We start from the raw sequence: 12,882 nt of genomic DNA, 5'->3' as shown, positions 1-12,882 counted from the left end.
CAGAAAAAATAAATTATTTTTTGTAATTTTCAATATATATAAACATATAAATCCAATAAGAAAAAGTAAAAAGGCATATTTTAACAAATAATAACATTTGCATATCAAATATTTATTTATTTTATTCTCAAAAATTATACGATTAATAATGTTAATAAAGATAATCGCGATTTAGATCTTTTTATATTAATAGTTAATAGCCATATCACCATTTAATAACTGTAATACTGTCACAAATGATATATACCCAAATATTAATTATTTGAACACTTAAGCTAAAATAGTTCTAGAATCAATAATTTTTATTTAAATATTTAAGCATCATTACTATATTTTTTTGGCTTGGATCATTAGAACTCAATGGTACACAATTCAAGAATTCTTGAACATGATTTATAAAACTAACTTTCTTAGTAGAATTTGAATCTGTCATACTTATATTATCATTATCATCATCATCATCATCAACTATGAATACCTGAAATTGTTAATCAGTTAAATAGCTGTTTAAAAATAAATAAATTCAAGTACTTACATTTTGTTGCAAATTATGATTGGTATTAGTAGATGAAATTATTGAAAGTGATTGGCTTTCATTGCAATTTTTGAACGGCTTATAGTTGTCCAAAACAGAACTACTCGCAGACAATTTTCTTTTTTTAGTATACTTACAATCTATTGAGATATAAATTTGATTATTAAATTAAGTACACCAATCTTGTAAAAATAGATAATTGAAAATAAAGGTTATTTGTCCACGACTTAAATTATTATAAATGATTTTTGTAAACAAAAATATAATTTACGGTATACTTAACTATATTATTATAGTGAGTGTATAAAAAATAAATTTAAATATATTAATATATAATTTATAATATATGATAATTTTTAAAATTTACTAATTACCTTTATTTACAGAACATTCTTCTAGATTGCTATTAACAGTTTTAGTTGATGAATATTCTTTGTTTATAATAAAATTTGCATTTTTTGTATTAGATGTTGTTTGTAAATGTTCATGTTTAAAATTATGTTCCATAACTAAAGAAGAATCTTTTGGTATAAAATATTTTAAAATTATATGTTCACTAGAAATCTCATGCAATTTATGTTCATAATTACTATTGCAGAAAGAAATTTTGCAAGCGTTACATTGAACTGGAAAAAAATCTTTTTCACAGAATTGTTGATCACTGTAATAGTTTATAAAGTCAGTTCCAAGATGATTGCTTACATGTTTATAATTATCTTTTAAAACTTTAGATAAGAAAGGCAAGTCAGTAATTTTTGTTGTTTTATGTTTTTTTTTCAAATGATTGTTAATTTGAATTTCGGAACCATAAATGTATAAATTGCAAATAATACAAAAATATGAATAGAAATCACCATTTGTATGACAATTTGTGAGGTGTTTAGGTGAAATGATATGAAGTTTATAATTAAAAAACGAATTTGTATTAAAATTACATATTTTACAATCATAGACTGTAATCAACATTTTGTGTATTTCTGATGTCAAATCGCCTTTATTTAAGCATGAACTTGTATGTTTAACTATTTTCTGAGTATTCCAGATTACATTAACATTACAAAAATTACATTTTGCCATTGATTCTAAAGTTTTCTGAAATCTATCCAATATAATTAATGGTAATTCTAACGAGTTTTTTTGTGTGCAAAAATCATTTGTAGTTTTTGTAATTTTAACTTGTTTTTGTAATTTGAAACTTTTAACTTCAATAGTTTTATTTATTGAATAAATGCATTTAAATGTTAAATGTTCTACACTTGCTTCATGAAAATCTAATTCTTCATCATTACATAAAAATGTGATATTACAATATTTACAATTATACAATGTTTGACTTGTAAGATGTTTTCCAGAAGTATGAATTGGTTCATCCGAGATTGTTTTACATTTAGCACAAAAATAAATTTGTATTGAATGATTCATTGAATTCAAACAATTCATTAATTCAGACATTAATATTGATATATTAGATAAATTATTTTTGTTGCCACTATGTAGACTCTTTTGATGTTGATATATAAGATCTTCTGGGCCATAGAATAATATTTTACAAGCTTTACAGAAATATGAACACACACCGTTTAAAACATGACACATACGCATGTGTTCCCTAGACATGATGTGTATTTTCCATTTCTTAAAATGTTTAGAATTATAATTACAAATAAAACATTGATAGTTGTGAATACTCTTTGTTTGACTCAATCTTTTAGTATCCCATTGACTGATAGATTTTAATAATGGTGAAATTATATCGCTATGTTCGTGCGTTAGATTTATAATATCGCACAAGTAACAATTTTTTAAATCTTTTAAACTGTTTGAAAGAATTTCTTTTTTTTTAATTCTCTTCATTTTAGATGCCTTTAGTTAACTCTGTAAATAAAAAAAAATATTTTTTAGTAATTTGGTAGTTAAAATTAAGTATTCCTAATTATTATCTGTTCATAATAATGCTTTTTATCAACTTTTATAAATGCATATTATTCATTTTTTTAAATACATTTTTATTTTATATAGCATAACACTACTACATTAGGTAGATAAATTATTATGAAATAGAAGCATGCCAGAACTGTCCCTGAAATTATAATATAAATAATCAAAATATATACGGGGACTTCAAATTTTTAGAACGGTCAATGTAATATTATTTTAATATTTAGAAAGCTGAGCACATAAAAATAGTAAAGAAAAAAGAAATAAGTTGATTATGTAATATTTTTTTTATTTATAAGTTTTAAGTACTGATAAACAAGTGGTTGCATGAAAAACTATTTTGAGACTGACAGTTTATCTACATAAAATTATTTGCAGGTAATGTCTGAATGAGATGGTATGAATACAATTATAAGCTTAATAGTGTAATCATTGTAACTTTTAGGCAAAAGTCCTTTATCTATACAGGTATCTATATAATATGTAATTAAGATTGAATTTGTATAACATCTATTTGATAGACAATTTAGTTGCTTGTTTTATAACTATTATAACTAAAAATTTAAGTTATATGAGCAATTAGGGCATAATTAAATAACTTTGAGTTGACTTATATTAAAAAAAACAAATAATAATTTAAATAATGCCTACCTATTTCTTTTATAGCTATTAGATTAAACTAGGTAATACTTACAATTATCTTGATAATTAAATACAATACTGGTAATATATTCCAAAATAATAAACATTTTATTTAACCTACAGATATCTATATAAAATAGGTAGAGCATACCTGGTAGCTGACGGACAATTGGACATTAGATAGAACATTGTACACTTAATATTTTCAGTATTATTACAATCATTCAAATTTTAACCATAAAATAAAAAATGTTAGAATGGGTAAGCTTACTTTAGATTGATAGAAAATAATTTGTTGTAACAAATATAAGTAACAATTATAAGTAATTAGGTAAGATCAGAAAAATATTAAGATCCGCTACAATGCTAGTATTAGTAATACTACTTAGTACTTACTTTGATGTCGGCGAAATTACTAGAATTAACGACTTATCGTCAATAATTGTTGACCATATTATGCAAATCATGTGTAACCTATATAGTACATAAGTACATATTATCGCATATACTCGATGCTCATTTGGAGATTAGTAGACATCGAAATTTAATGGATGAATAACTATAGAATTTTAATCGAACAATCATCGTTACTGTCGACTGACGTAGAAAATTCACAAATGAGTAATATATAATAAGAATAACTATTAACTAATAAGTAATGACACTAATAAAGTAATAAGTAATAACCATTAAGTACTAAATAATACTATTTGATATTTATTAATAGAAATACGTAATAACCACTAAATAAAATTGTTTAATGTTTATTAATAGAAATAAGTCTGATAGTATAAGAGCATTTAAATTAAAAACATTCAGACCTGTACATTGCACTTGGTAATCCAGCAAATAAATGATAAATGGCAATTGACAATATAAAATATAAATATTACACATTTACTCCTGTATCATAGGTAGGTGTATTTATTTTCATGTAATCATCAGACATCAAGATAACGTAATACCCTGTATCCGCATCATGCATGTTGTTTGGATTACGTCTTACGAGTTACAACTAGAATTTTCCATTTTGAATACCTATTCCAAATATTATTCTTGTTATTTTTAATATTATTTAGAAAATTGATTAATATTTTGGAATCAAATTTTGGCCTGTGAACTATTATTATTTACTTGCATTACTATTTACTTATTTAGGGCCCCAGCGTAAGTTTTTTTGATATTTCAATTTTTAAACATGTCATTAGCATTCTATAATTATTAATTATTGTAAATTTGTGGCCGACATAAATAGAATACTCTTTATTCAGCATCAGTTGTTAACATTGTTTTAAAGTTTTTGACGTATTAAATATTGATGTACCTATCCGTTATTCCGTTTCAGACCGTACTTCACCCATAATGAGGAAAATAGTAACCTAATACAATTTTCTAAGAAAGGGGTTGTGTTTTATAATATTATAATAGAAATATATTTGTACAGAGTTTAGGTGTATTCTTTACTCCAGCGGTTCTCAAACTTTTTTGTTCGCGGAGCCCATATATTCCTAAAAAAAATTATGGAGCCCCAAAGATCAGAAATGTCTATATGAGACAACAAAAATTCATAAATAAATTATGTAATTACAATTAACAATTGTAAATGATTTGCTTTTTATTTTTATTTTCTGTAAAATACGAATATATACGATCCATTTGAATTTTTATTCACAAAAAAAATTGTTAACAATAAAAACAATTGATGGTAAAATAGGAAACACGTAATACGAAATACACACCGAAATAACAATATTTGCGTCAGCGGCCGATGAATAACGAGTAATGACTGAAGAATCAAGAAATTATTAGAACTTCGTAGAATGTAGATTGTACTATTGTAGATAAGTAATCTAAATAATTATCGTACAACATGTCAAATGAACAAAAAACCCGACTTTTATCTAATCTCATTTTGACAATGACACAAAATATGACATATTATGTGGATTTATAAATATTTTAAAGTTTTAAACGTTTAAAATAATTCATATTGGTACGGTTTAAATAATATTGATTATAAAAATAAAAATTTAACTAAGAAATATAATTATAATTTAATAATTTAAATTTAATAAATACAAATATTCTCAGGGAGCCACGGAGCCCCTAGACTACTCTCGCGGAGCCCTAGGGCTCCGCGGAGCACAGTTTGAGAACCGCTGCTTTACTCTATGGTATTTAGATATATACATCAACATAACCGGTTTGCGCATTGCAATTATAAGGCTAGGATCACACTATGCGTTTTGTCGGTTCCCGATCAACCGGAGCCAAACCGCAACACTCTAAAATAAAATAGGTTTAAATATAAAACGCGTTATCAGGGCCAGACTAGACCGATTTACGGAACCGATTAAAAACCGTCGGGAAGCGACCGCAACGTGTTGCGGCCCAACCGTCCGGTTGCGTTTCGGGATGTAAAGCACAACACATGCAATGCAATTTGTCCGATCACATTTGTGCGGATTATCGGTAACCGAAATTGAAAATTTTATGAATAATTAATAATGATTTTTAAATTTAAATAATTAAAAAACTTAAAATATATTTGTAATATACATATATATATATATATATATATATATTATATTTTATTTATATTATAGATGTATATTATTATTTATTAGTATAATTAGTTGATACACGTTTTAAATAAAAACAAATAATTCTAATTACACAACCTTTTTATTATTTTTTTACTTATAATACTAGATACATTTCGTTTAAATAAAAAATCAGTTTAAAATTTAAATTTAAATTAAAAACGATTTTCGGGCTTTTTAATCTCATTTGTATGTATTCGGTTACTAATAAAACGCACAGTATGATCGATCGTCCCGATTGCGGTTAATCGGGATAGTATTTTTCGGTTGCCGACAAAACGCATAGTGTGATCCTAGCCATAGCTACGAGTAGTATGTGGTGAAAGATATAAGAATACAGCAGACTTTGTACGTAATTACGCAAACACTCTTAGATAAATTGCGTACCTACATTATTGGTTCCAATAGTAAAATAGAATACAGTCGGTAAAAATAATAGGTAGAAAAAATAATATTTATAATAATTTTCATATCTGTTTTGTATATTATGCATGGTCTAAATATAGGTCTAAAATATATTGAAGTATTTTAATTTATAATAATTATATAAAATAATGACACTAATAAGTAGTTTAAAAACATGAACTATTATGAAATTTATATTTATTTATACAATATTAGTACATACAAATAAGAAAAAAAAATTAGTAGCTTATAAACATTTATATTTTATACATTTAATTATTTTAATTACTTACAAAGTATAAATTATATTATATTTGATAAACAATAAAAAAAAAAAGAATCAGGTACATTAATGGTAAATAGTAATCCAATAAATCATTATCATAACTGGTACATGTTCAGTCATTAATATAAATTGGTCTATGATCCTAACATTTATAACCAAATTCTAAAATTTATCTTTTCTTTCGTCTCTAATGAAAATTTTTTCTTATTTCACCATCACATTTTTCTATTCTTTTAAACAATAAGTTTCGAACATCAGGTAGGTTGAAGTTTATGTTATTTGACCTCACATGTTTTTTACGAATTTACAATTGACGAAGCCATTTTTATTGAATTAAGCTTGAAATGGTAGGGAGTTAGTCTGAGGTCTGAGCACTATTTTATTATAATCAATAATAATAAATTTGTTGTGTATCGGTTTTAATCGTTTTATAATTTCCAAAAATTCGGGAATGATCGTTATTTTGTTAATTACCTACCTCTTCAGTCTTCTTTACTTTTGAGCCATCAAATGATATCTGCTATGCCCCAATTTGACATGTAAATAAAATAAATTATATTTAATTGTACCCTACGTTTAATAGTATTATATTTACCAACCAGTGCGACCGACCGCAACCTGTTCCTTATAAAATGTTTATTATTATAATTATTATTTTATTATTTATAAATAAATATTTTATTTCTCTAAATATAGCTCAATTATAATAGCTCCACGTTGAGCACGCAAGCGTCGTCACACATATTTTGAAATTAGAAAAAGTTCGGTATGCTATAATCGGATTTTAGACTTATAGGAAAAACAGTATGAGTAAAGCAATGTCATGTTTTGATCATTATAAAATCAAAAACTTGAAGATTTATTTAAATTCTGAAGTATTCCTCTACGAAGATTTTCAAAGCGACTTTACTAAGAATAAGATGGCTACATTATACCACGCATATATTGAGTTTCAGAAATCCTACTATGGTCCTGATAATGTTACTCCTCTATTGACTCGATCAGATTTCAAAAAAAACCATCGCCGATTATAGTTGTGGATATGACTATATGAGCAGATAGAACGATAATGTAAAACGTCAACTGTTGATCTAAGGATTGAGATTGAGACCGAAGAAGCGTCTCCACTTCGGCATATTGCTTAATATTACATGACCAAATTATAACTTATAATCCATTTAATGACAAAGTAAGAACAATGTTAATATTTATTGTAAAACTTAAAGAGGACGTGATACCCGTGTGTGTTGTCTCCGTCTTACAAACGCGTAACATGGTAAATTTTACGCTTAGCAGATCACGTTTTACTCCGTTAGTTTAAAAATTAGAGTTTATTGATCTCTTATAAAATTTAAAGATAAGAATATTATTTAGACGACCTCGTGGGCTTTTTACTACATTTTAATTTTGAAGCGAGTTATAAGTATTTTAAGAAGTATAAAAAATTAACAATCTTAAAATTTATTTTTTTAAATAATGGTTTTTATCCTGTTTTTTTATTTATTTTTAAAATATGGTCACCCTAGGTTAAACTAAAACATTCGTTGTTCGACTTGCTCCAACCAAAATTTAAAATATAATTGTATTTGTAAAGTAATAGTTAAATATACTATTGTGTGAAGCAAATTGCAAATTCTGAAGTCTTTTTACTTATTAAATTATAACTTATAAGCTTAAATAATAATAATATGATTATGAGGATATACATTTAAATGTATAATAATTAATTGTTTTTTTATTATTTGTTTATTTTTTAATTTAGAACACTAACAACGTTGAAAGAAGGTGTACAGTTACCACCTCCCGACTATTTGATGTGCAAATTGATCGATATGGTGAACGTTGAGAACCCTCCTTGCTCCAACTGCGACAAACGCGATCCGTCTTCAATGTATTTTTGCTCTACTTGTGGTAAGCCTGTGTATTTTACAACAAACAACCTCACTCACCCAACACTACTGGATGGGTTTACACTATATTTTCACCTATTAAAAAAAAATTGTATCGTCGGCTTTTTAGGTCAAGCTTTATGCAAGCCCTGCCGAGAAAATACTCACCGTGCAAAAATGTTTTCGTCACACGACATTGTGCAAATGTCCAAGCGCTTGGCGGACAAAACAGAAATAGTAAGCCACAAATGCACAAACACAATATGTACTATAATATTAGAGTACTATTAAGCTCGGATTAAGTCCTTTAGAACAGTAGTCTTAGACCGGTGGTCAATAATTGATGGGATATCAATTGTGTTATACTTTTTTTTTTATTAATTACAATATAGGTATATAAATGGCTAAAACTCGAAATATACAAGTATTTCATTCAAGCAAATAAATTAAACATAATAATAATTAAAATAATCTTAATAAATAATTTTAAATTTGTCCGTTTTAACATATAATATTCATATAGATTTTCTTTTTTTTTAAAACTGATCGTAAAAAATAAATAATTATTTTATTACTAAATTGGGTTCAAGCAGTGACGTGTCTAGGATTTTGAAAGGGAGGGGGTAAATGAGGGCTCAGTTATCTCTATTTTAGGTCCTAGACATTAATTGAGCAAAAAAAAAAAAAGAATCAAGTTATCAGAAAAGAATAGGTCCTATAATATACAATATATTAATATAATAAGCTATTAATAAAGCACTACACAAGTATAATATTTAAGTTGTGGAAATAATAATTTTATGCATCAATCAGTTATCAATGTTATCATATATTAATACATTTAATTGATAATTTTATAAAAAGTTATTTATTAACAACTAGTAAATAAATAAGAATAAGTAGTTATCAGAGTTAATTCTATATGAATATGATATTGACAGAGTTGTAAAATGATTAAAAAAAAAAAATTTAGATATTTGAATATAGTTGGATAGAGCTTTGATTATACCCCTGCCGGCTGTCTCAATCTGAGCTTAAATAAGTACTGTAATAATAAATAAATATAAAATAATATATTATTATAGAGGTAGACATTTTTTAATGTTTCTATTTATGTTATAACCAGTTGTATACGTTCATTGAACGCATGTTACCTAATAATGCATTGATTATATAATAGGTTATAAAATAATATGAGAATAAATGATTATAAATAGTATATTCTATAATTAATGTTAATAATAAGTTGGTACCTAGTATAAAAATGGTATTGTTTAAAAAAAGAAAACTATATATATTATAAACGTTTCCGTAGTGTCCAAAGCACGACGAAAAGATCAGCTATTTTTCGAGTACTCAGAAACATGTGATCTGTACCAGTTGCGTACGCGAAAAGCCTCCCGAGAGTCGGAAGGCATGCGTAGACATAGACGTAGCTTATAACCAAAACTTGAAAAAATTAGATAGAGCACTTTTAGTAAGTGGTTTTCGGTTCTGTCGTGGTTAAATACGTTTATTGATTTTTAAACATGTTTTAGTCGGTGTACGATATGCAGAACACAATCCGCGAGGGTGTAGTGGCTTGTCACACACTCCTTGAAGAGCTACGGCAAAACACAGACACGGAAAAATTGACTATACATAATTTCGTCCAAACACTCCATGACGCCATCAATAAAATACAAACCGATATGCACTTGGAAGTCCAACGGTAATATTTTATTTTATACATTGTTTTTGTTCTATTATAAATTGAACTGGACATGATTTGTAGATTATTAGAGTTAATAAGTAGATAATAATATTAATATATATTTACTAATTTATCACTTTGCATATTGAGTAATAGGCAATAGCATTGCGTATTTAATAATGGTTATAGGTGCGCAAATATGAATCGTTTATTTAAAACTTTTTAAATTAATTAATAAACAGTTTTGGTCTAGTTACTTTGGCTGTAGCCCATTAGTGCAAAATATGACCTAAACGTAACCCAAAAGTGCAAAAATAAATATTTCATAGACCATAAACGCAAAAAAAATACATCTTTTTAACAAACCATAAGTGTAAATAAGTTTTACGAAAATAAAGTATATTTTATAAGTTAAATATAACTTTTATATTGTATACATTGTATAGGTAGTCATCTTAAATGATTATCAATCGACAATCTTCGTCGTAATTCGTTACGATAAAATATGATACAATAATACAAAACTTCAACTGAACTCGATCACTGTTAATGTATTTTTGAATTATAAAAACACTATATGTTTAATTAAAATGAATAATTTAATTTAATAATTAATAATTTTAAAATGAAACTTTAATGTAACGGGAACAATATTTATTTTTGCGTTTTTATCTCACTTCTAAGATACAAAAGTGAAAAATGAAATTGCGTTTTTGGTCTATCGAAAAAAATAAACAATAATTTGCACTTTTGAGTTTCATCGGTTACTTTTATTATAAAATAGATTGTATAGACCCTTCGTTTATACTAAAAAGTTTCAATTTTACACCTAATTAGTTATCCTTTGTTAATAATAAACTTATATGAGTGCAAGAGTGTTTGAATATTTAGGTTATTTCGGGAAGTGCGTTAAGTGGTGAACTATTTTTTTCAGTTTTCTTAAAATTTGATTTTTTGTTTTTAACCTCATGAATAAGTGATTCATATTGTTTATAAATTATATTTAACCTACGTACCTTTATTAATTTTTTTTATTTACATTATTATTGTAAAGACCGACCTTATTGGACAAAATTATATTATTGTTTAGTAAGACCAGGTTGTGCCCAAGCGGATGGCACTTAGGATACGTGTGTTTTGTGTAGGTATGAGTGTAGAAAAATAAATCGCCGAGTTATATTTTACACTTTATTCGCTTAAAAGACGGACGACAACTGACACTCCGTCGTATCGACGAAATTAACATTATACAGATAATCTTTGTATTAATCCGATTACGATCGTCATATGGAAAAACCTTTCAATTGTAATCAGAGTATACTATAATAATGTGTATAGCTAATAAAATAAACACACATATATATATATATATATATATATATATAATTCAATTTTCAATATTGCCACAGTTCGGCCTTCCAGACCACATTGTCGTCTCGACAATATATATATAATTTTACAATTTTTTTTTTTTTTTTATAACAAAAACATTTATATTTTGCATGAAAACTTAAGGGGAATAATGTATAAATAATTGGAAAGTAGTTAAATTATAAAAGTGTATAATTGTAGGTTCAATTTACTTTAACCCCATAGAAATTATTATGAGTTATTTAAGTTAATAACTAATAACACTGTTTTAATTGTCAAACACCATTTTATACTTAAAAATATATATTCGAAAATAAAGAAATAAGTACAATATAAATCATTTAATTTTTCTTGCTAATTTTTCTTGCTAATTGTTCTTTTATTTTACTTTTCATAAAAGCATCGAGTTCTGCATCTAGTTCATCTTTATTTGGCATCTTTTCTTCATTATTCTTATCACCTCTGCCACTACTTCCATCTTGTCCACCGGTGTTGCCACGACTATTACCACGATCATCTCTTGCTCTTCGCATATAATTATCGAGTTGTGCATCTAGTTCAACTTTATTTGGCATCTTTTTTTCATTATTCTTACCACCTATGCCACCATCTTCACCTCGTCCTCTAGTGTTGCCACGACTAACAGGTTTACTCGGACGTGTAGCAAGATTAGCAACTGTAGATAACTCTGTGGCGAGTTTAATTTTCATAGGACGTCCATCCAAACGAACGTTGTTATATTGATGAACTGCTTTTAATGCAGCATTCTTACTATCAAAAACAACATCTGCTATTCCTAATGATCTACCTGAGGTATCGTAGTGAACTGTAGCAGTTTTTAAAGGCCCAAATTCATCAAAAAGTTCCTGTATATCTTTTGATGTGACTCCAAAATCCAAATTTGATATGATTATTTTATGAATATTGGTAGTAGATAAACCACCCCTCATTTGTTGTCTTTTAGGTCCTTCATACATATCGCGAGTCCAAGAATAAGGATTGAATCCATTTGAACGCCTGGCCATTGGTCTGTTTCTACGCATTGGGCCTTCGCCACCGCCGATAACACCATTTGATCGGAAATTTAATCCTCCACCATCGCGTCTGATACCACCACCTCTAGAGCCGCCTTGTCCTTCGTCGCCACGATGTCCATCGCGAGACGTTGACCGTTTGCTTTTAATTATTTCGTCCAAGCTTAAATCCATCTTGAGTAGATGTCGGTGTATTATTGATTCACAAACAAAATGCAGGAAGTTTAGATTCGTGTGAAGAAAACTTAGTAAACGGGAACCACGCTATAAACAACAAAAACTTTAACAAAAATAGCCGCAACGCAAACAACCGCTGATCACACGAAATATCACAATGTTTAATATTACGTTGTTAGTCGGACGGTTCCATGGTTGCTAATACTCACTATGGCAATTAGCTTGTGTACTCGCATCGGTATGTATCTCAGTATATCCCCCTGGATTGTACATAGCTAAATAGGTTTATTAGTTAATTTTTTTATATAA

General features: G+C 27.0%; 2 protein-coding genes across 3 annotated transcripts in view; one reads left to right on the top strand and one right to left on the bottom strand.

The window, feature by feature from the left end:
* The window catches only part of LOC112592930 (RING finger protein 207-like), a 29,806-nt gene that overhangs the window by 5,906 nt on the left and 11,018 nt on the right, over positions 1–12,882 (top strand). For both annotated transcript variants that reach the window (XM_025337092.1, XM_025337091.1), the window contains 4 exons: positions 8,172–8,320; positions 8,429–8,535; positions 9,614–9,775; positions 9,837–10,009. In XM_025337092.1, coding sequence (XP_025192877.1) covers positions 8,172–8,320; positions 8,429–8,535; positions 9,614–9,775; positions 9,837–10,009 — 591 coding nt within the window. The remainder of the gene's footprint in view (positions 1–8,171; positions 8,321–8,428; positions 8,536–9,613; positions 9,776–9,836; positions 10,010–12,882) is intronic.
* Positions 11,610–12,800, bottom strand: LOC112592932 (THO complex subunit 4-like). Its single transcript, XM_025337093.1, has 2 exons — positions 11,970–12,800; positions 11,610–11,885 (listed from the first exon to the last, which is right to left on the bottom strand). The coding sequence occupies exons 1-2, from the start codon at positions 12,568–12,570 to the stop codon at positions 11,704–11,706; spliced, it is 783 nt and encodes a 260-aa protein (XP_025192878.1). The 5' UTR covers positions 12,571–12,800; the 3' UTR covers positions 11,610–11,703.

The sequence above is a fragment of the Melanaphis sacchari genome, unplaced genomic scaffold, assembly GCF_002803265.2.
Source record: "Melanaphis sacchari strain LSU unplaced genomic scaffold, SCAv2.0 Contig19_pilon_pilon, whole genome shotgun sequence".
NCBI classification, from domain to species: Eukaryota; Metazoa; Arthropoda; class Insecta; order Hemiptera; family Aphididae; genus Melanaphis; species Melanaphis sacchari.
The sequence above is the reverse complement of the archived record's forward strand: the minus strand, read 5'-3'. Positions and strand labels throughout refer to the sequence as shown.